General features: G+C 33.8%; 1 protein-coding gene across 1 annotated transcript; it reads right to left on the reverse strand.

Moving 5' to 3' along the window:
* Nucleotides 1–1,703: 1,703 nt before the first annotated feature.
* On the reverse strand, nt 1,704–24,510 carry LOC124543990 (eukaryotic translation initiation factor 5B). The gene is made up of 18 exons (XM_047122310.1): nt 24,292–24,510; nt 24,148–24,210; nt 23,819–23,976; nt 21,494–22,650; nt 21,115–21,279; nt 19,754–19,888; nt 19,101–19,319; nt 18,588–18,701; nt 18,011–18,238; nt 16,918–17,100; nt 16,047–16,208; nt 15,375–15,505; nt 14,042–14,174; nt 13,634–13,741; nt 12,850–13,014; nt 12,405–12,512; nt 11,723–11,884; nt 1,704–2,763 (listed from the first exon to the last, which is right to left on the reverse strand). The coding sequence occupies exons 1-18, from the start codon at nt 24,336–24,338 to the stop codon at nt 2,656–2,658; spliced, it is 3,546 nt and encodes a 1,181-aa protein (XP_046978266.1). The 5' UTR covers nt 24,339–24,510; the 3' UTR covers nt 1,704–2,655.
* Between the last annotated feature and the right edge of the window lie 257 nt (nt 24,511–24,767).

A 24,767-nucleotide genomic window follows, 5' to 3' on the forward strand; every position in this document is an offset into this window, starting at 1 on the left:
TATGTAGTGTATGAAAAAAAAATTGAATATGAGTTGGAACCAAAAAAATCTCAGTTTCTTATCAAGACGCGGGTTAATTTTCACTTAGAACTCAGCGTTAAACAACATTATGATGGCACTTGCATTGAGCATCTCTCAACGTCCAGAGCAACAGTATTGAGGATAATGAACAAATCATTCTCCTTAAGATCTCAACGTTGAGATAAAATTATAACAGGCCAATAAATTAATTCTCTTATCACACTATTATTTTTTACATTCAATTAAAAGGAGTTACATGTATTACTGATTTTAGTTCTTACTTATTCGTATTGCTTTTTGTGAGACTGTCTATGTAGATACCTATCACATTTACTATCGCCAAACGGCTATGGCTATATACCAATACTGATATTGGTGTGTTCCGTATTGAAGGATGAGTAATCCAGTGCAACAAGGGACAAGCGATCTAAGTTAACAAGAATTGTAACGTATTGCAACAAATATAGCCGAGCTATAAATCTTCCGCATCGATTACGTTGATATTACATAAAATATATGTTACAGTTTCTGAATAGCACAGTTATTATTTAATAAATCAATTGAACGCTTGTCTCTGCTATTTCTGATACGAGTGCGAACGCGAAGATTTACGAAGTAGACATTTAGGTTGATTCAATGAAGTATTTAATTAAATTATAAATGTAACTTGATATCTGGTACCTAACTAGCTACATCGATATATTTAACATTAACCTTATTTTTTTGTAAATGTCAGAAATACTCTAAATATTTTTTATTGATTGAAAAATATTTCTTTTACTGCATATAGCATTGAGATTGGAGATATTTTTATGACAGTGGAGTACTACAATTTAGGCTGGACCATATAATTCTTTTTCCCAAAAAATGTCATTTTTTTATAACGCTATCAATTTTGATATGTATTCAAAACTTCATTTTTGTCGATTGCTTTAATCATAGTGTTTTAATTTCGATATACCCAATGCTTTATACAAAAAATAACAGTATTCGAAATGTATGTGTAAATGCGACTACCTTAGTGTTATCTGGAAAAAATGCTTATGTTAAAGGCAATATGTAATAAATCATGATTCGAAGGTGATTGACATTTTTTTATTAAATTTTTATATGCCTACAAATTAACTATCAATAACATAGGTAAGAATTCTTTAAAAATAGGTTTTGTTGATTGTACAGTTTTATTAATCGCGCAACCAAAGCGTACGTAACTACAAAAACAGGAATCTATTTATCCCTTAAAAGGTATTCCGAATGTAGTCACAAGGATTACCTAATTATAAGACAGAAATATAAAGTGCTCTTTAGTAGTGCCTCAGAGAGCACCTAAGGCCATTGATTTGATACAATTATTATTTTCTCGCTAGGAAAATGCATTTCTTGTTTCCCCCACGTGAAGCCAGTGCCCCGTAGGGCCTGGTACTATACTCTCAGTTGATAGTAAAGTAATCCAAGTTGAAATATATTCAGAATATTTAGTTATGTTAAATTAATCATTATAATAATAAAAAATATTTAGCAAATTGACGTAGAATTTTGTAGCAAGATTTTGTTATTTTCAATATAATCAATTCAAAAAATGAAATTTCTTACCAGTTGTCTAGTTTATTCTCGTTTAAATGTATTTATAATCTATACAATAATACTGATGGGAAGGAAGGAGGGAAAATAAAAATCAAATACATATTTTGTAATTTATTAAAATTTCTTCAATATAAGAATATGTCCGATTCCATCTATATAATATAAGCATTTCAAAAAGGGATAATACCTAAAAAAATTACAACCTTCTGTACCTTTATATGGACGCCTTGTCGCGTTAAAACCTAATGCCAGCGAGGGTGATACTTAAAAAAATTATACTCAAGCTACTTTTTATAACATTCTTTCATTATTATCAAGATCACATCACTAACAAAACTTTATTCCCATCTAATTTGATACCAAGGAAATGATTATTGTCAATAAAACATTCCCACGAGATCAATTATTGCACCCTCCGACATGGTCATAAATAAAAAAAAAATAAAATGCAAGCGATGCCACACTATTTACATAAAGTTACAATAGTAAATAAATCATACGTATGTATATGTACAAAGAATCAGTGATATAAAATGTATCTCTAGAATATAACTGGCATATATTATTTATATTGCAAATTATTTCTCTCGAATCGATCGACATTGACGTCCAATGAAAGATACCGAAAGGTTGGAAATGAAACGCGTTTTTACTTCAATAAATAGTTTCTAATGGACTATTTACATATGTAGACGACAGAGGTATTATTGAATGCTCGATGTAATTCGAAAAAACAAAAGTATGATACAAAACATATGAAAGAAAAGTATCTACGGGCGCGGCTAGGTTAAAACGGTTATTTGTTATACTAAAGTCCTGAGATTCAGACACAACGGAATAATTAGATGGAACAGACTGAGGGTTAAAAATTTTGCACCACAGAAATTGCTTTTAGTATGAGAGCTTTATAAAAAAGCAAATATAGAATCCAAATTACATGTAAACGACATGTAGACACATTAAGACGCGAGGAGAGCACGTGTCGAATTGACTCGTGTGAAGCAACGAGAGAAGATCCTAAGTAACGTATACTGTCTCGACTACAACACTTTACAAGATAGCGAAGAGTTTCTTCAGTTCGACCATCAGCTGCCAGTCGGTCTTGATGAGGTCGTCCCTGAAATAGTCCTTGCAGGCGTCGATACTCGCTCGCGATATCTGTAACAAAGAATATTTTTATTACAATGAATGTCAATATTATTTTTTATCGATGTAGTTTGAACCGAAGGTGATTTTCATTACGACCCAAATAATTAAAAAATATGAAATAGGTTTATAACAAATATATACCTATTTTTGCATACTAATTAAGCTTATAAACCTGTGTTAAAAATCAAGTATTAATCAATCACCTTCTCCTTCAGATGATAGATTTATTAGAACCTTTATATTGGATATGAATGCACGTGTTCAACAACGGTATGTTAGAGTTACAACGTATACATTAAGCTAATACAATCTGGTCTGGGGTCATTTTACTACCACTAATACATACTTAAAGGACAACAAAAAGATTTTGGTTCAATATCATAGAGAGCAATCATGCAGGGTCCTAGTACTCGTGGGACACCGTAGTTTTTCAAGAAAATATGAGTCGAACCAATTATTTATAGCATACATATTCTATTCTCAAAATGTTTGTACACCAAATATTTTCCTTATAAATATAATTAATGTGATAATGCAAACAAGTCGCTGTTAAAAATAGCACGTGAATGTAGACGGGAGTCCATTCAAGCCGACCTAGTTTCAGAGCATCGATTCAACTTTCCGGGGTTGAATGGAAGTATGACGTCACTCGGAATTAGATCAGGTTGTGCAAGCATGGAAGTGGGTCAGCCGCACCCCTGACCTGGGTTCGCTGCACCAACCCCTCGAGGTTTGACGTCATTGAATTAATCCGGGATACTGAATGAACCGAGGCGTGGCACACTTACATAGTTTAGAATTTGCGATATGGGTTAAAATTATTTCGTAATAATTCAAATAATTAGTATAATTTTAGCTCGTATGTGTCCGTTTTTTAGTAATTCAAATATTCATATATGTATTATAATATAATGAAATTAAAAAAAAAGTAACAAAAGGGAAATTCAAGTACCTAATTCAAATAGTACAATATTTTTTTCTGGCTTTAAAATCATTGCATTTATATAAAATCAAAATCAACGATTATTCAATAAAAAAGAAATCGTTTTTTGTAAATTGCACAGTTCTTTTTTTTAATTGTGTATTAAAAAAACCGTACAAGTTTAAATAATGAATTTCATATAACATGAAATTAACAGTATTTTAAATACGATTTATTTTTAAAGTGGATGTATATTATTTTTGAATAAAACGCTGCAGACATAAATTAACTTTGTTTACATATGTGGCTCAAACTTTCGTGCAATGCGAATGTGCTACAAGGCTGCAAAGCAAAGAAGTTTCATCAATGAAACCGCGATGCGAAATATCAATGGAGCTTCGAGAATGGGATTTGACCCGGTCACTGCGTCTGTGTGCGAGCTACCACGGCGGATGCGTCGGTGTGCGTTCCCCCGCCCCGGCAACACGGAACACCAACTGTTTCTTATTACCAAAGACAGAAGATATATTCGCGGTGCTCGTATCTGTATGACCTCGTCGCCACGTCACATACAATTGCAATAAAACAGACCCGTATAGTGCCTTTAGTGTTTCAACTTTTTTTACATTTCAAATCGTTTCGACGTATGTTCGTCTATGTCATCAATTACTTTTATTAGTTAGACATTTATGGGACGAGGATATCGTTAAAATGCTTTGAATTTTGATAATTACTTTCAAGTAAAAATAACGTATTTTTGAAAAAGGATTTTGTATAATATTCAAACCCAAGTAAACCGACGCTAATTTAATTCAAACGGTGCAGCTGGGCAGTCATCCAAATAGCAGATTTCATGGACTAGGTCGATTGACTTGGACAATATGAATGAATTTCACATTTAGTTAAAACGTTTATATTGTACGGAATTTATTCAGGGCACGTGAACGTGATCGGTGTTTCGTAAGTTTTCAACGAATTTCACAAGATTAATTATGTTTAATGTGCTCGATTGGGAGGAGCTGGGTCGGGCTGTTAGCGAAACCATAAATCTCTATATTACTAGGACGTGATACGGGAAGTTCTTCAACATAATAATAGCATGCTGAACACTAATAACGCCACATGTTCGAACAATGTAAACACTTCTGGAACTTTCTCAGCGAGATTAGAAACAAACTTCAATAATACCTATACCTACACGTATCCGAGCTTACTTTGTTCATAGCCGTGAGAAAATTTTACACGGTTCCGACTTACTTATTGGGGCTAACATGTGTCTAAAGTTTTATTTACAAATATGCAATGTACAACTGTCTCCCCAATGTTTTTATTCTTCAATTGAATAAACTGTAATAGATGCTAAGTATTGCGTCGATCCGATTCAAAAACAATCCCTCTCACTTTAAATAAAAAAAGGTCTTGTTTTTATGTTTCAAGCTTAAAATCAATCAGTGAATATCATCCGACTAATTTGTCGAATTTGTATGTGTATTCATGATTTATATTTATATAATAAATATAATATGATGATATATATGAATGATAATTATATTTTTGACCAATGGCTTTAATAATTGTATACAGTAATCAAACACTAGGATAGAATAGGGCACGCAGGAATATATGCGCTAGCAGTATATCGTTTTTTTATCGATTTATTTTTATTACATTCAAATAAAATACAGTATAAGTCATTTGGAGTCCATTGGTAACACCTACTTCTGGATACGTGATCCATGTCCACTTATGGTAAAGTCGGTAATGCTGCTTACTTTGTTTAATGTCCCAATAAATGTAGTCTATACCCAAACATAAGCATATACAAAAATAAATCTTTAATATACGAGACAGATTCATTAGAACATACCGTAACAATGGAACACTTATTAGTAATTACGATGTAGAACTAAGGAACGAATGAATAATAACAACAAAACATTGATGTAAAGTTCTGGTGAAAACGTGTTTTTTTTAAAAAATATAGGCCCAAGCCCAACACGCGCTACATCTCTTACCTAATGCATGGAAAGCCGTCATGTGACGTCACGGCCGAAAATAAAACGACCTTCGCGCGGGTGACGGAAAACTGCTCAGTTCATAACGACTGCTTTATAAAACGAGGATTAAAAGAAACGCTTATTCTATCACGTTCACTCAATACCAACGTTACATGTTACATATATTTTGAGTACAGTTATTGTCATTGCGTCAATTATGAGCCCTACGTGTCATTTTGTCATACGAATTATTGTATTTTATTCATACTTTTTTATTAATTTCTCCAAATCGCGCCAATTTTTATAAAAGTTTCTGCAATAAACTGTAACAGGATAATATTTTCAAATCGAGAACAAAGATTTTAAAAATAATTAATAAATTATAGAATATGTAATCATTTAAGCAAAAATAGGACTATAAGCATGCCGCCTCATTTTCAAATATCTTATACTGGCGAGCCACCTTGACTTCGCACGAGTGCAATACTGACACTAAATATACTACAGAATTTGTTTATGTACGACATCACATTAGAAACTTCTAAAATAATCAATGATTCTTTACTATATCGTCCATGTATTATATATAAAAACCTTCGTCTTGAATCACTCTATCCATTAAAAAAAAACGCATCAATATCCATTGCGAAATTTTAAAGATAGAATAAAATTTTAAACATACATAGTGATTGACAGCGGTAAGCGACTTTGTTTTATACTATGCAATGATAATGATAATGATTACGTTAGATTTTATTTAGGTATTAAATTAATTGGTTGCGTGACTTACATTAGTAGTAAGTGTAACGCACATCGTTAGGTAGCCAAGTCCCCTCGACCCAGTGACCTGATGTGATCAATGAAACCGCGGCCGAAGTGCTACATTCATGCTTACTGCTCAATGGAGGATGCGGGCTGCGTTAAGTAATAGACTTCAATGGACTCGACGAATGAAACATTTCAAATAAGTTTCAGTTTCAATTATACGACTTTAGAAAGTTCAATTTACTTTTAAATCTTCTTAATAGTATTTTATTTTCAAACGAGAAAATTCTCAATGTGCACCAAATATACATATTTGCTAGTAATATTTTTATTTATAGAAAATCAAATGTTCTACAAATGAAGCTTATTTTTGCTACCCAAATATAACGTTTGTAACTCTTAACAATTTATTACACATTTCTTCATAAAAGTAAGGCAGAGCACATCAGTCGACCCCGTGTTCAATTGCACTGTATTACCAATTCTCATCATCGGCCGCGTATGAAAGAAACTGTACTTTAATTTTCTTCCTTCTTAACTTAAGACTTTTTTTATGGTTTAAGTTGGCGGACGAGCATATGGGCCACCTGATGGTAAGTGGTCACCATCGCCCATATAGACAATGACGCTGTAAGAAATATTAACTATTCCCTTACATCGTCAATGTGCCACCAACCTTGGGAACTAAGATGTTATGTCCCTTGTGCCTGTAATTACACTGGCTCACTCACCCTTCAGACCGGAACACAACAATACTGAGTACTGTTATTTGGCGGTAGAATAACTGATGAGTGGGTGGTACCTACCCAGACGGGCTTGCACAAAGCCCTACCACCAAGAAACAAAGACAAAGAGTTACATACATACATACACGAGTTACATCTGTGAGAACTTGGTAACGTAACATAATTCGCTAGAAAATAAAATACCATACGAAAAATCGCATCTAAACAAAATCAATCAAAACCGTATCTAAAGACAAACAGATAAGGAAGAACTCGATGCAAAAATATAAACGAAGAGGTTTATATTTCTTAAATCCCCAGGTTACTAAGAAAAGAACAACCCCTCACTTGACCTAGTGACCTGGTGTGATCAATGCCAAAGCGTGGCGGGGTGCGGCATTCATGCTTGCTGCTCAATGGAGGATAGATATAACTCAATGGAAAGTTAATTTCTGCTCTTGTATATAATTTTAAGTTGTTGCACATAACACTTCAAAATTCAGAAGCTAAATTAGCTTTATCAATTATTGCATTATCGAGACTACTTCTAAAATCTACAATCTAAAATCAGTTGGATTGGTATTTGATGATTTGTTTTTGATTAGTGTTAATTTTCTTTTATATACTTGAATTAACATAAGCATTTGCTTTTATTTTATTCAAGTATGTCTTTACGAGAACTTTTGAGTAATTCAACAAACTATATTAAGTGAAGGCGCCACTACCACATATATACAAATTTAAGGGCTTTCCGAATGTTAAGTCTATCATCTCCAAATTACATATAGCTGACATATGTTTGAATATCAAAAGATTAATTCAACATTCTAGAAAAATAAATATAAATATATTATATTTCCGTCTGTAGATACTACTATTAGTATTTATAATATATTGGTAGTTCGTTTAAATTATTACGCAGGCTATAACATAAATATTCAAAAAATATCTACGCAGTATAAAACATTTGGACAAAATCCATTCGATAAAACCGTCACTTGAATTACAAACGACTTATATATTATACGTTTCATTAAAATGCAAAGGCATCCTATGTTGTATGTTAATATAATATTGACAATGGCATCAGAGACGAATGCACTCACAAAATAATGATTGTTTTATATTATGTAGGAGACGCGATGTTTGAGTTACACAACGCAAATATCAACACGACGTGTTTTAATACTATACATCAACGACATACTGTTTCCGTTCTATTCTCGTATCTAAACATTTGCACTTCGGATGCAATGTAAAGGGACGTGTTAATTGCATAATATTCCTTATTCATACTAATAGCAATGGATAATATTTTGATTGCGTTCCATTTTTAAAACAGTTCGTTAAAATAATACTAACCAAAACAATATAAACTAGCGATTGATATGTACATAGATCAACTGTATTAATAAATGCAGAAAAATAAGTCTTTTATTTAATAATTTTTTTTTTTTTCGAAAGCATTTTTGTTACTAAAATACAGGTCAACGTGTAAATTTGTATTAATGCAATTTTTATAATTGCTGTAACTTTTCCACTGCCAGACTACGACCTCTTTTCTTGGAGAGAAGGTTCAAAGCTTCTTGCACAACATTAATAGAAAGCGTATCGGAAATTGTCAGAATTTACCTGTTCAGCACTTTAAAGGTTAATATTAAAAAAAAACTGGTACAAAAAGGTTTATAACAAATTAGCTGTTACCCGCGGCTTTTCTCGCGTATAATATGAATATATTTGCAAATTACCTTAACATTTTACGTTGATACAAGACATTTTATCCACTTAAAAAGTAGCCCTATGTCTTTTCTCTCAGGCGCTAGACTATTTGTGTACCAAATTTCATTTAGATCAGTCCAGTAGTTTGGGTGTGAAAACGAGACAGACAGACAGAGCATTTATAATATTAGTACGGAGTATAGATGTAATCTTAAAAAGATAATAATAATTTTGGGTAAGTTTAAAACGTGATCCAAGTTTAAACACAATTTCCTAAACATTTACAATAACTGACAATAATTGACGTCACGCCGAATATGATTTCATGAGCGTTGCAACTGCGTCGTTCATGAGAAAACAAAATGTCATATGAATTTTTGTTTTTACTTCTACAATATTTACCGTTATAAGGTTTGTTGATATATATGATTCTATTTTAAAATTGCCATCTTTACTAGTATTATTAAAAGGTAATGTTTGTTTTTATTTTTTTAGGAGAATCAATTAGACTTGTTGGGCCTACATTATACCTACTGTTTACATCGTCAACGCGCCATCAACCAATGGTCCAAAGACTAGGCTATAGCCATGGCTAGGTATCATGCCACCCAAAACTCGGCAATAACATTGAAATGTAGATATTCCTAAAGATTTGACTGATTCAGTCACACGGAAAATTCTTAATCAAATCAAAATAAACTTTATTCAAGTACGCTTTTACAAGCACTTTTGAATCTTCATTTTACAATTAAGTGAAGCTATCACCGGTTCGGAAAGTAGATTCCACCGAGAAGAACCGGCAAGAAACTCAGTAATTACTCTTTTTCAACATTTAAAAAGACCAAGTTAGTTAAATATAATTATTTAAATTAATATATCCTGCTTGAAAGTCAACAGGTATTAACTCCACGCTTTTTTATCATCTATAAAATATTGTATCGAATAATATGCCACTCAAAACTCGGCAATAACTTCGAAATGCAGATATTCCTAAAGATATCTGATTCAATCACACGGAAAATTCTTAAAAACTTTTAATGCGATATTCGTTAAAATTTCAAAAAAATATAAATCTTTTCTAATAATTTTGGAATAAATTATAAGGAATCTGTCGAATGATGGCTCAAATTAAATATATCAATGAATCAGAAGATATTACCAATAACTCAAATTAAAAGTAGAAAAAACAATTTTTTTTCGCTTTTTATTAATCGTTAGAGATCAAAAGTATTATTAATAATAGAATTATTGTAAATATGTTACCGATATAACATATAACATCATCGCGAAGTATAGTTATTAACGTGCCAATAAAACTTTCACGCGCGCTCCTTTGATATACATATACAAAAAAAAGCTAATTAATTTCGGTGATATACATTTATATCTGATCTTTGAAGATATTTTCATTCGATACTATTTATAAGAACCTGTTTCTACGTCTAATTTACATAACAAAAACATGTGTTAGATTTTACTATGGACGTCGAACGCTAAATAAAAAATCAAATTATTATTCATATAAGTGTCCAATTTCTGGCGTATATTCAAAGTTTATGTCGTTGCGGCTTCCTGGATTTTATATTATAATAATATTCTTGAGATATATTACCGGAAGTCATTTAAATGCTTGTACCTTTATAGTGTTAGTATCGTGTCGCGGCAAAGTTACATTTTTGCATGACGAGAAAACGAGTTAAGATGTGGTCCATCGTTGACAATGCGGACTGACTAGCTCAATTTGAGCTCACATTGAAAGTTTTACTTTAATAATCAAGTAAAATTGACACCTAAAACAGCTGGGTTTAATGAATATTGAGCCCAACTATATCTTTACTATCAATAATTTACTAGCAATAAATGTATATTATATAGTCGAGTAAAAAATTGACGTCTTAAAGAAACGTTTTATTACTTCTTACAAAAGAACTAAAAAAAAAAACGAAACAACAAAATGCTAAAGTCAATGATATTCTAATAAACAGATATGTTATACCCATACTAAATAACAGAAAAAAAGTGTGCCGCGCCGGGGACCGTTTATTTTACATTTCGTTACAAGTATAAAGGATAGCTTCATATAAACAATAAGAAAAAGGGATAACTAGATGTTTTAATTACGCAAAACGTATTACTACATAATTATGATGTATTATAACGTATTACTGGCATAATTATGAAGAAAACGACTAAAGGCAAACGTCCTAACTAGGACGTTTTCTAGTCTTCACTTTTTGTGCGTTAATAACATATCTGTTTACTAGGACATCATTGCCTAAAGTGAATATTTTTCTAAATAATAAAATGCAATTAAAGTAAGTTTGGGCGGACGCTATTGCTATTTTCTAAGATCACTTCATTTGTGTGTCTTCAGATTACTGTCAAATTTACAATTCGTGTCTTGATTTAACATAGATATCTATGAATTATTTCAAATCCTTGCTTCGAGGCATTTCTATAATGAATTATTATTGCATACAACAACAACAACAACAGCCTGTAAATTCCCACTGCTGGGCTAAAGGCCTCCTCTACTTTTGAAGAGAAGGTTTGGAACATATTCCACCACGCTGTTCCAATGCGGGTTGGTGGAATACACATGTAGCAGAATTTCTAAGAAATTTGTCACATGCAGGTTTCCTCACGATGTTTTCCTTCACCGCTGAGCACGAGATGAATTATAAAGACAAATTAAGCACATGAATCAGCGGTGCTTGCCTGGGTTTGAACCCGCAATCATCGGTTAAGATGCACACGTTCTAGCCACTGGGCCATCTCGACTCAATCGATCGAATCGATAATAACATTTTATAAAATATAAGAAAATGGCAAAGCGTTACCTTGCTGACTAGCATATCAGTCTCGTCGAAGTGTCTGCCGAACATCTTGGGGGACTCCCCGGGGATCGGTTCGATCTTGATGCAGACCTCCTGCCCCTTGCGGGCTGTCTCAACCTGCTTGTGGTTGACCTCGATAGAGGTCACAAGCCCTAGGTCCACGAACTAGAACAAACATTTCTTTATTAAACATTGAATTGGTATTATATCTATGTACCTAATACAGGTGTGATTTAGTGATTTTATTATATGAACAGATATTCTGTCAGGTGTAAGAGGTAGTGTCGACTCGTTATTGCGATATACTGCTTAAGTTCCAGCCCATGCGATCTAAGATGTGCAGGAATACAAACTCTAAAATGAGTTATTAATGGCGATCTTGAGTATGGACAAGGAACGTTCTGAACGAACGCTAAATATCGGCTGTCTATCAGAGAGCTCTTGTGTTGGGAGATAGGTACTAAAATATAACATGTTTGATGTTTACAAACTTGTCCTAATTACATATTATATTGGTTTATAAATATTTTACCAAGAACCCGTAATTCGAATGCGTATCGTACTAATACGCTGCGTATCCGTTTAAATCACTATTACTGACAGATAAAAAAAACACATATAACAGTTATCAATTGTTGTAGAAATTACTATTAACAATAATGTATTAAATAGTAAATCGCGTCACCTCCTGGCTGGGCACGCAGATAGGAGTCCCTTCCTTCAGAATCCCCGCTTCTACCATCACTCCAGCCACGATGGGGTCTCGCGAGTTGAACACGAACTGCGGCAGGATCTGTGGAGAAGGAGCCGTGAGTACTAAGGCGCGTGGGGGTCGGTATAGTGTGGGGGGGGCGGTAGGAGACGGACGCGTGAGTGAGACGCGTGGGGGGGCAGGGGTTCGGTATAGTGTGGGGGGGGGGGGGCGGTAGGAGACGGACGCGTGAGTGAGACGCGTGGGGGTGCAGGGGGTCGGTATAGTGTGTGGGGGGGGGCGGTAGGAGACGGACGCGTGAGTGAAACGCGTGGGGGGGGGGCAGGGGGTCGGTATAGTGTGGGGGGGGGCGGTAGGAGACGGACGCGTGAGACGCGTGGGGGGGGCAGGGGGTCGGTATAGTGTTGCGGTAGGTGACCTTGAGCTTGCAGGGGAACACGGCGATGTGCTTGAACTCCTCGCGCTTCCTCTGCCTGAGCTCCTCGCGGTAGGCCGTGAACTTGTCGAACAGGTGGTAGATGATGTCCGCCGCGAATATCTTCACGCCCAGGTTCTCGGCCAACTCCTGTGCGTCGCGCTCGATCTGAGGGGGGGGGGGTGGAGAATCTCGTCAATAACATATATTTAAGATATACTTTTGTTACTTAAAGCTACAGTTGATAGAGGTATTGTTTAACTGTGCGTGTTTGTCAAAATCGTGAGCTAATCAATACTTAAAGGTCTCTGAAGGGATTTTAGTGAAATCTACTGCGAAGTACATTTTGTAGAAACAAAATTTTTTATCACAGTGAAGTACATTAAGCATTTTGTAGAAACTCAAATTTAGCTCGCTAGATCTTCCATACCGTTTTTGAAAAGTGAAATTATTTAGTTTATACAGATATATTTCTAGAAACGGAATCATATACAGCTTACTAAAAAAACTGCGCATTTGTAACAAATCAAGTTTTTGTTACAAATGTTCAGTTACTTAAGTTTAGTTACGTAATTTGTTATAAATATTTATTCGATATCTAAATACTAACTAACTAGGTTTTTATTGAAACAGCTCAAAATAAATTACCATAAACTAAACCGCTTTAAGAATGTAAAAATTGACCGTGTCAAAATAAAACAGTCAAATCGGTACAAAAGTTCTTAAGGTAGTTTAATATTATGTGATTTACAAGCCGTAAAATTGTACTTTTCTTGTAATATCTTACCTTGACATCAAAAGCCAAAATAGTCGCGTACTGCGAGTCGTGTTCCAACATGGCGGACGCTTTCATGACGTCACGTTTTACAACTGGCCCTATCCTAATGGCGGAATACTGTGAAATAAAAACAAAGCACAATTTATTACACAAAATGTTCTTTTTCAAGCACATTTAAACTATTTTATTATAGTAAATAAATTATACAAATGATACTACTTTTTTATACAAGTATCTATGTAACCGTATATTAATTGATATTATTTCACATCAAAATTAAACATATTAAACACCTAATTGGTGAAAATACTAAGACTTTCTAGTTTAACATTACCGTGTGACTTTAAAAAGTCAACTTGGTTAGTAAGAGCAACCCTATTAAACCCTTATTCAATGCTATAATATCCGAATGCTTACAGGAATTTTGCTGGTCCGTAGGAACTCAAGCAAAGCTTCGAGGGAGCCGAGCGTAGAGGCTTGCACGTACACACCGCGGTCCGACAGCTTGATCGAAGACAGAGCGGACTTCAGTTCACGAGCCACCTCCTCTCTAAAACATCAATTATTATTATAAATTAATTTGAAAATAAAAGAGCATTTTTAAAGGTAAGTGACCTCATAGAAGAATCTTGGTGAAATAAGCGATAAAGTCTTTGAAATAAAACTAGTTATAACTGATTTGAATCGCGTATATTAATCATTTTTGACATCCCGAGCGAACGCTGTAAAGTGCTCGAAACGTCGGGATAATTAATATACGCGATTCAAATCCGTTATAACTTGTTTTATTTAAATGTGTAATAAACGCGAAAATTTAAGACAACGATAAAGTCTTCTTATGAAAACGTAAGACTTTAGCTCAGCGGAGGAAAATTTAAAAACGGTTCCTAACATTTTTAACGATTTATTAATGAACAAAACTGAACCTCTTTATCAACAGAATAGAAGCAAATCAGACCAACACTCGATTTCAGTTAAAATAACTTAAAATAAGTTTTATAATTCAACATAGTATTATTCTGAGTAAAGCATAGAAAGCTCTTTCTGAAAGCTCTACTACTGCTTACTGTAAACAATTTTTTAGTTATTTTATAGATAGGTTAGGGGAGTCGAGATGGCCCAGTGGTTAGAACGCGTGCATCTTAACCGATGATTGCCGGTTCTAATCCAGGCAAGCACCGCTGTTTCATGTGCTTAATTTGTCTTTATAATTCATCTCGTGCTCAGCAAAAAACATCTTGAGGAAACCTGAATGTGACAAATTTAATAGAAATTCTGCCACATGTGCATTCCACCAACCCGCATTGGAACAGCGTGGTGGTATATGTTCCAAAAACCTTCTCCCCAAAGGGAGAGGAGGCCTTTAGCCCAGCAGTGGGAATTTACAGGCTGTTGTTGTTGTTGTTGTAGTTAGGACACTCGATAAAAATAACTTCAAAAATGAGTATCGTACTAATTTGCTACGTAGTGAAACAATGATCGACTTGCCGCATAAACTACTATTACTGACAGATAAATAAAAATACATATAACAGTTATCATTTTCGTAGAAATTACACTTAATAATAAATTTTTTTATGGTATAGGTTGGCGGACGAGCATATGGGCCACCTGATGGTAAGTGGTCACCATCGCCAATAGACATTGACGCCATAAGAATTATTAACTATTCCTTACATCGTCAATGCGCCACCAACCTTGGGAACTAAGATAAGATATAGGATAGAAAAATAACTTTTTGGATCCTTACATGAGCACTTCGACTTCATCCGGCTTCTGGGCTACGAGCAAGTTCAGTCCAGCGATTGCCTTCTCCAACTCCTTGGCGGCGATTTTAACTCCTTGCGCACCTACGACCTCTTTGTGCTCTATGTAGGCATTCTATAACGACAAATAATTTATTATATAAAATCACTACTATTATTACTATTATTACCCGGCTTGGCAAGGGTGTTACTGACACTATCTTATAAAAAAACCGCATCAAAATCCGTTGGGTAAATTTAAAGGTCTAAGCATACATAGTAACAGACAGCGGTCAGTGACTTTGTTATATACGATGTAATGACGACCTCCGTGGTCGAATGGTGTGTACACCGGTTTTCATGGATACGCCACTCTGAGGTCCTGGGTTCGATTCTCAGCCGAGTCAATGTAGATTATCATTTGTTTTCTATGTTGTCTTGAGTCTGGGTGTTTGTGGTACCGTCTTTACTTCTGATTTTCCAAACACAAGTACTTTAGCTACTTACATTGGGGTCAGAGTAATGTATGTGATGTTGTCTCATATTTATTTAATATTTATTATTATTATAATGAATATTGATGCATTACAAAAAAAAAAAAAAACAAAATTATTATTTAATGAATGAAAAAAAAAACAGTATGCCGTAATAATATGGTGAGAAATTAACCAACTGACCTTGACTCTGAGTTCCTTCATAGGCTGGGGCATGAGTAGAGACCTAATCTGAGTGACGATGGGCCCGTCCGTCCCCGCCAACACCATAGTATCTCCCTCCCTCAGAGTACCGTTGATGAGGATCGTGTCGATTGTGGTACCCAGCCCGGGTATAGCTTTAACCTGTGTGAAATTAAAATTATATCATAGTCGGAGTTCGAGCATTATTTAGTAACAAACATCCATACATACAACTTTCCAATTCGCAGAAACAACAAACCCACTTTAAGTTTTCGCCGGTTCTTATCAAGGCAGGGTAGTTTCTTTTCCACCCCGGTAATAGTTTTAAATTTGACAATCAAATATTGAAGTTTAGTTTGAATTTGGGTTTTAGCGCATTGCAAATATACAGCCGGAATTACTTAGTGAAAATCAGTGCTGTGCATTAGCACAGCTTATACTGAGATGAACCCTTTGCTACCTACACTGTGTTCTATAAATTAATTTTTTTTTCCTGTATAATCTATGTAATGTATGTGTGTACAGGGCCGTATTTAGGGGAGGGCAACCGGGGCAACTGCCCTGGGGCCTCCACATGAGAGGGGGCCACAGTTTTCAGCAAGTTAACAAATACTGAGATATAGTCAAATTATAATAATTTAATATTTTAAAAGTTACCGATACAAATACGAAACAATTCATAGCTTACTGATTGAAATAAAAAAAAAACTAATTAATTCATAATAATATAATTATTAGGGTGTTCACGCTTCTGTTTCTAGGGCCCTCACTGCTTTGTGGCCCCGGGGCCTCCACACCTTTAAATCCGACTCTGTGTGTGTACCAAAATAAATGGTAAGTGTACACTGTACAGTAGTTCACAGTAGCTCACCTCGAGAACAGTAGCCAGCAGCTGCTGCGAGAAGACCAGCCTCTTGTGCAGAGGGCCCTCGCAGGCCTGCACGATCATGGCGAGCAGGTTTCCCATACCCTCGCCCGTCACGGCCGACGTGGGCACCAGCGACACGTACGTGCGCGGGTCGGGGTTGGAGTAGAACAGAGCCGCGTTTAGACCCTGGAAGAGCATTGGCATTGGCATTTCATACACATGTAACTGGCATACAACACGTTCGTGAAAGCTATCCATGCGGTTGGGTCTAAGATTTTCAAGGTCGTCGTGCAAACGGAACAATAATGATCTCTAATTCCTACCATACGGCTTTTGAAGTAAAGATGGAAAATAATCGTAACATCCTCAGATACTACCAAATGTAAGCTTAATAGACAGATCTCCAAGTCCCTGACTCGCGAATGTGAGCATTTCTACGGGAGACTGTACAAGTTTACACATTCATCAATCAGAAGTCAAGCTGTAATAAGTACTTCTGTTGAGCAATAAAATAAAGATGGGCTTTATATTTAATCCCTTGCTAAAAAAAATATTTATTATGAATATATGAAGCAAACAACCACACAACTGATTAAGTAAAGTAACAGCCTGTAAATTTCCCACTGCTGAGATAAGGCCTCCTTTTCCATTAAGGAGAGGGCTTGGAACATATTCCACCACGCTGTTCTAATGCAGGTTGGGGGAAAGCACATGTGGCAGAATTTCAATGAAATTAGACACATGCAGGTTTCCTCACGAGGTTTTCCTTCACCGCCGAGCACGAGATGAATTATAAACACAAGTTAAGCACATATACATAGCGGTGCTTGTCTGGGTTTGAACCCGCAATCATCGGTTAAGATGCACGCGTTCTAACCACTGGGCCATTTCAGCTCCACAATTGATTAATACATTAAAATTAACTTCGCTTGAATTGGTCGTCAAACGTCATACTAAATAGTACCTTAACATTTTTCGAAATTCAAGCTTGCTCCAAACCAAATCCACAAAATCTCTTAAGCGGTTTGGTCATGAAAGAGTGACAGACAGACAGTTACTTTGGCATTTATAATATTAGTATTAAATATGAACTCACTTGTTCAGCGAACTGAATGATGACATCTTTGCTCCTCTTCTCGAATTCCAGCTGAGTGTTGGGTTGCTGCATTTTGAGAATGTCGCGCACATCTTTCCTCTGCGCACTCTGCCAGTCGTACAGACGATCTATCTTGTTCAGCGCTACTATGAATGGCGTTTTCTTTTGTTTCAACAGATTTATCGACTCAATCGTTTGGGGTTCCAGTCCGTGCATAATATCTACTACCTGCCAACAAAAGCAAATTCCAATTAAGAAATTATTAGTATACAGCGAGGGTTAAAAATTAATATGTTAAACTTGCTTTGCCTATGCATATTATTACATACAGGCTTATTGGTAACTCGACGTATATCCGTTAGGAGGTGATAGGGGTGACTATTTGTAATAATTTTTAATCCCCATATGCACGATCCAAAAGTGAACCATTTTTGAGTTATCCCGTTTTTTAGCTTTTTTCAAAATTTGTCAAAAATGCAACTTCTAACTTCACTATATATAGCAGAATGATATGAATATAAAGTTTATATCAATATGTTACTAAATAACTATGTTGAAACTTGATTGTAAAACTTACAAGAATGGCGATATCACACAACGAGGAACCTCTGTTCCTCAAGTTACTGAAGGATTCGTGACCGGGTGTGTCAATAATTAGAAGCCCGGGTAACTTGAATGCTATCTCATTCACCTGTAACAAATATAATCAATACATTTAAACAATTCATTACAATATTTGTATAATCATTGTGATAACAACATTTGTATAAGCATAAAAGCTGATGATAACTTTTAGATTTATTTTTTGATGAAATAATAAAAATATGGATTATAGCTTATTCGAACGTCAAAAGGTATGAAGTTAAAAAAGATTTCAATTGACACATACTTTCTAACTTACAAATATCTATGGTATAACAACTCATTATTTCCACAATTTTAAACATAAATCTAAATACCACAGATTATTCAAGATCCAATGACGTCATATTAACGTCAATTCTAGGTCAAAGTAGTTTTGCCTTTAAACTCCTGCTATTGGAATGTGTATGTGTATGAGCTGTATGAAAAACAATGACAATAAACTTACGCCCTTCACATGCTTAGTTTGTTCCTTGATGTTCTCAATGGGCACATTAGTGGCTCCAATCTGCTGAGTAATTCCACCAGCCTCCCCGTCCTGTACGTTGGTTCTTCTCAATTTGTCCAGAATCTTGGTCTTACCGGTGTCGACGTGTCCGAGTACACACACAACGGCAGCTCGCAGAGGATTGTTTGTTTTATTCTTTTCGTTGTCTTCACGCCGTTTCTGTTTTAAGATAAGACATATATATGAGGCAAACCATAAATTATTTGTTTTTATGTAATCATTTATAATTATCTATTTCAATAAATGTAGTGAATATAATGATGTTTTAGTAAACAGATATGTCATTAACGCGCAAAAAGTGAAGACTAGAAAACGTCCTAATTGGGACGTTTGCCTTTAGTCGTTTTCATCATAATTATGCCAGTAATACGTTATAATACATCATAATTATGTAGTAATACGTTTTGCGTAATTAAAACATCTAGTTATCCCTTTTACTTATTGTTTTTATCAAGCTATCCTTTTTACTTGTAACGAAATGTTAAATAAACGGTCCCCGGCGCGGCACACTTTTTTCTGTTGTTTAGTATGGGTATAACATATCTGTTTATTAGAATATCATTGAGTGAATAAGATAAAAACAACTAAATTACCTCTAATCTCTTCAAAACCAATTCACGTTTCTTCTGCGCATCCGTCATTTGTTCCTCTTCCGAGTCTTCTTCGGAACTTGATTCGTCTTCAGAACTGTCGTCATCATCTTCATCTGAACTATCATCTTCATCTTTCTGATAAATAATACAAGATTTTATTTGTTATGAATTCTAAATATTTTACACAGTTTTTAACCAACAATGAGATACTAAAACAATAAATATAGCACAGACATCGTGGGATATGCCTTCACATGTAATCAAAGTAATCTGATATCCAAATGGCACCATGCGCCGCATTTAGTCACATTATATATTGACCTTCAAACAAATGTGAAAATCAGCGAAGGTATTTAATCCTGTATTTTTTTTGGTAAAAATAGGACAGTTTTTATAAATATTGTAACAAATGGTTTTCTCGCCGTTTAATAACCTATAGTAATATTTAGAATAGTTTTTTGAATAGTTTATCTATTATTATTTCTGTAATAATAATATCAATTTCTTAGAGTCGGTAGGTTTCGTAGTTTTGGATTGTCAATCAAATACATTGATTTACGAAATTAATACTATTTAGAAATTAACAGTTTATTCAAATATAATTATAAAACCTTAAAGTAATTGCTAATATATTAGGTTTTCTTTAATAATTACGATTCTTTAATGGTTACGAGACACTGTGGCTACATTAAACATAGACTATATCTATATTGTATAGCCCACCTTTTCTGAAACACTGAATATAATGGAAAAATATTTAAATAACCAGCAATATTTTTAAAGTTAATAATAATTATAAAACATATTATTGAATAAATTTATTTATTATCCAAAATAAAAAAATGTATTTATCAATAGATCGGTCGCTTGAATGAAATATGAAAAATTATGAAAATATGTTTAAGATTCCCTAGATATCACTAATTTTATCTGCACGCGTTGTGTTGTTGGACTAATTTGTGTTGTAAAGTTTATCAATGTGTATGTGAAACGTTTTTAACTTTTTATCGGTTATATACATTTGTTTTTCTTGTTGTTTGGGCGGGAAAAGAGCAGAGAAACTTACTTATACGCAATGATAGAATAACTTTTAGATAGATATAATAAACAATGAAAATATTCAGATCAAACGTAAACCAGGAGTAAAGATTAAAAGTAAAATATTTCACGCCAGTTCTTAACATAAAAATACATTACAAATCAATGATAGTATTTAAAACAATCAACTTAATTTTATTTTAGGAAGTACTTTAAATGAGTTTATTTCAATTACGATGCTCATCTTACGACTTTATTGTATTGTATTGTATCCTTTAACTATGTTTGTTAATATTCTGTGAATGTTAATAATAAATATTTACCTTAGACTTTTCTTCAACTGATTCAGATTTCTTTACTTCTTTTGCTGCTGGGACAGGCTCCGGTTTAGCTGGTTCTACTTCTTCTTCAGAAGATTCAGCATCCCATGCATCTTTTACTGATTCATTGTCTGATTCTTTCTTTTCCTCTTCTTTTTGGGGTTCTTCCTGAGGAACGAAAATAATATTAATTAATATTCATGTATACTAACTTAGGCAAGAAGGTTAGGCAACTTTTAGATGATCTCATTTCTTTCATAAGAAAATAAATACTCATATGAAAAATATTTCTTAGAAAAGGAATCACATTTTAGCTCCCATATTCATTTATAAAAAAGTTAAAGAAAAAATTATTGAGTCAAATGTTGGTCAAAACACTTACTTTTTTATCTGTTATCTCTAATTCAATCTTCTTTTCCTCAGCTGGGGTGCTGGGAGCTTCTTGTGACATTTGTGTTTTTAATTTTGTAGGCTTAATTCTAGTTCCAGGTCTTGGCGGCAGTTTTTTCTCAGCGGATCCAATTTCTATACCTTGAGCTTTTAATGATTCGAGCATTGCTTGAGCTCTAGCTTTCTCCGCTTTTTGCTTCGGGGTTAACAATTTTCCTTCAGCTTTCAGTCTTTCTTTCCTTTCTTTCTCTTTCTGCTTCTTCCTTTCTTTACGTTCTTTTTCTAACCTTATAGCTTCTAAACGCTGCTGTTCTCTCTCTTCTTCTTGTTTCAACCTTTCTTCCTCTTCTTTCTTCAAACGTTCTTCCTCTTCCTTTACTTTCTTTAAAGCTTCTTGCATTGCTGCTATAGTCTTCTTGGTTGGCCCTTTTTTACCTTTATCATCTTTGTCACCTTTATCTCCTTTTTTCTTTTTCTTTCCTTCGCCTGCTGGCGTATCACCTTCACCATCCTTTTCCTTTTCTTCTGAAGGAGCTTTGGCTTCCTCAATTTTTTCTTCAGCTGGTTTGTCGGCCTTTTTTTCTGTTGGTTTTGCTGGTGTTTTTGGCTCTGTATCCTTTTTACCTTCTTGTTCTTTCTTCTTAGCCTCCAATTTTTTTAGCTTTTCTCTTTCTTTCTTTTCTTTTTTCTTTTGTGCAGCTGTCTTTATGGTAACATCAGCTTCATTGTCACTACCTTTATCTTCAGCTTCGTTTTCATTTTGTTCCGGTTGAGGTTCATCTTTCTTACCCTTTTTCTTAGTTTTAGTTTTCTCCTCAACTACTTCCGAAGGTTTCTCAACTTCCGGTGCAGGCACAGCCTCCTTTTTAACACCTGAATACTCCATTTCCAGTTCTGCTAAAACTTTTTCTATATCCTCATCACTATCATCCTTCCTTCTCTTTGCTTTTTTTCCCTTCTTACCAGCAGGTTCTTTTTTTTCCTGTGCACCCTTTTTTTGAGGCTTTTGAGGTTTTTCATCTTCAGAAGAAGGTGGTGCTTCAGGTGCTGACCCTGCCGAATCTTCAACTTCTAGCAGGGAAAATGCACTCTTCTCTTCCTTTTTTTTGTTCTTTTTTGGTTTTTCCTCAAACTCAATATCTGATTCATCTAGTAAAATAGAAATATTATGTTTTGATTTATTGAAATATAAATATGTATTTACGGGTAATATGGTTTACATTATGGTGTAGAATGTCTAACCCATCAGAAAAACTTAAAATGGAAACAATGAAAAATCAACACAAAACAGTATTGCGACAAAAACAACTATCTGAAAAATGAAAAAAATGGCCATGCTTATGAATTATATTAATTCATTCGACAATTTTGTTTTAGGATGTCTACTTAAGCTCATACTCCCTCTATGTACCAGACTTCCGACTCAGACACCCTCTCACACTCACGATTATCAGACATGAATACAAAATCGAACATAATAAAATCTAAAATAATCATCTTTGCACAGCTTCTTTAACAGCACCAATAGGCTTTTTTATTGATCTCAAAAAAGTCTCACATATTTTACTTCAAATAAATAATAACATCAAAAGCAAAATCAAAAACTGAAATTACACTATGACTATGTACATGATCTGTTTTCGACCTAAATGGGTGGAATCTCAATTATTAAAAATCTGAAAGGTTTATTAATGAAATAAATGATGTAAAAACTACCTTAAATTGACCAGTCATAATTCACTGATTATTTTTATTAATCATTAATCAATGAATAGAATTTCAAAATATTATGCAACAATATACATAAATTGTCATCATGATTATGCATCAGTATGACTATGATCACTTTAATTTTACTTGTAACCTTCCAATAACAAATTTCAACAAGAATCAAAATACTACTTTTTACACTAATCCACAATATCCATGAAAGATTTAAGACCTTGATCAAGTAATTCGCAGGGGCCACACAACACATCTATATTTTATGATTATTATTTATAGTCTTAACTTAATAAAGCAGAATATTTTATCTCATATTAAAAACATCTTGGTTAACAGATTAAAAAAATAAGGGACAAGACTTACATGAATATTATGTATATATATATATATATATAATTAAATTATAGAAAATCATGTATTTATCATGTCAAGAAAGATTTTAGTTTAAATTGTATTTGAATCATATTAAATAATATGTAAGCAATCAACAATATTTTTTAATATATATATTGATCAGACTTATTATCTAATATACCAATATAATAAGTGACATCTATCTATCTATAAAAGATCAAATTAGATATAAATTTACCTTCACTACTGACATCCACTTTTTTCTTAGACTTATTTGAAATTGATACATTCTTTATATTTTTTGTGACTTCTTTAACATCAGAATCGATTGATTTCTTCTGCTTAGTTTTAGATTTTGGTTTCTCATCTTCGCTTTCATCTGACTCAACTATTTTCCTGAAATTTATTTTACTGTCATAACAATGACTCAATTGTCAACATTCACTGCAGCAATACTTTCTGATATGTTTATTATATAACTAAATATGAATAAAGCTATAATAACATATTATTTGAGCTTTAAATGAATAGAAAGTAAGCATAACATATAACCTATAAGTTACTCACTTCTTTCCTTTATTTTGGACAGGTTTGGAGCTTTCAATAGTTGTAGTTTCCACATCACTATCACTGAAATATTATTAATAATTAAATATTAATATTTTATTTCAAGCAAAATAACTTAAACATATGTTATAGTGAGAAAATTACCCATCCTCAGCAGCCTGATTTTTCTTCCCTTTTTTAGCCTTGCCCATTATTTTTATCTGCTCTATTAAGTCACGATGCCTGTGATGAAATGTTCTATTGCCAAATACTTTATGATTTCTATCATGTGAAACGTAATCAATGCACTAATTAAGCTAAGCCGAAATATATTGCTCGTCGTCGTGTCCGTACTCTTCTCACGTCAGGCACGTCAATGAAAATATTAAAAAGTTTAAGCCCTATACAGATAAAAAACAGTCAATACAAAAGAATATTATAGTTATTTTTTATGGATTCTTAGCCTTCTCCAAGCATTTTGTGTGAAAATAAAAATATATTTTTTTCAATTGAAAAAATGAAATATATTTTTATACGAGTGTAATAGTATGTGGTTAATAGTAAAATATTTAAACAACGAGTTATATTGAATGTTAATATGAAAAGTAGCAGTACGACTGAATTATATTTAATATCAACGG

Source organism: Vanessa cardui, chromosome 4 (genome assembly GCF_905220365.1).
Source record: "Vanessa cardui chromosome 4, ilVanCard2.1, whole genome shotgun sequence".
Lineage (NCBI taxonomy): Eukaryota > Metazoa > Arthropoda > Insecta > Lepidoptera > Nymphalidae > Vanessa > Vanessa cardui.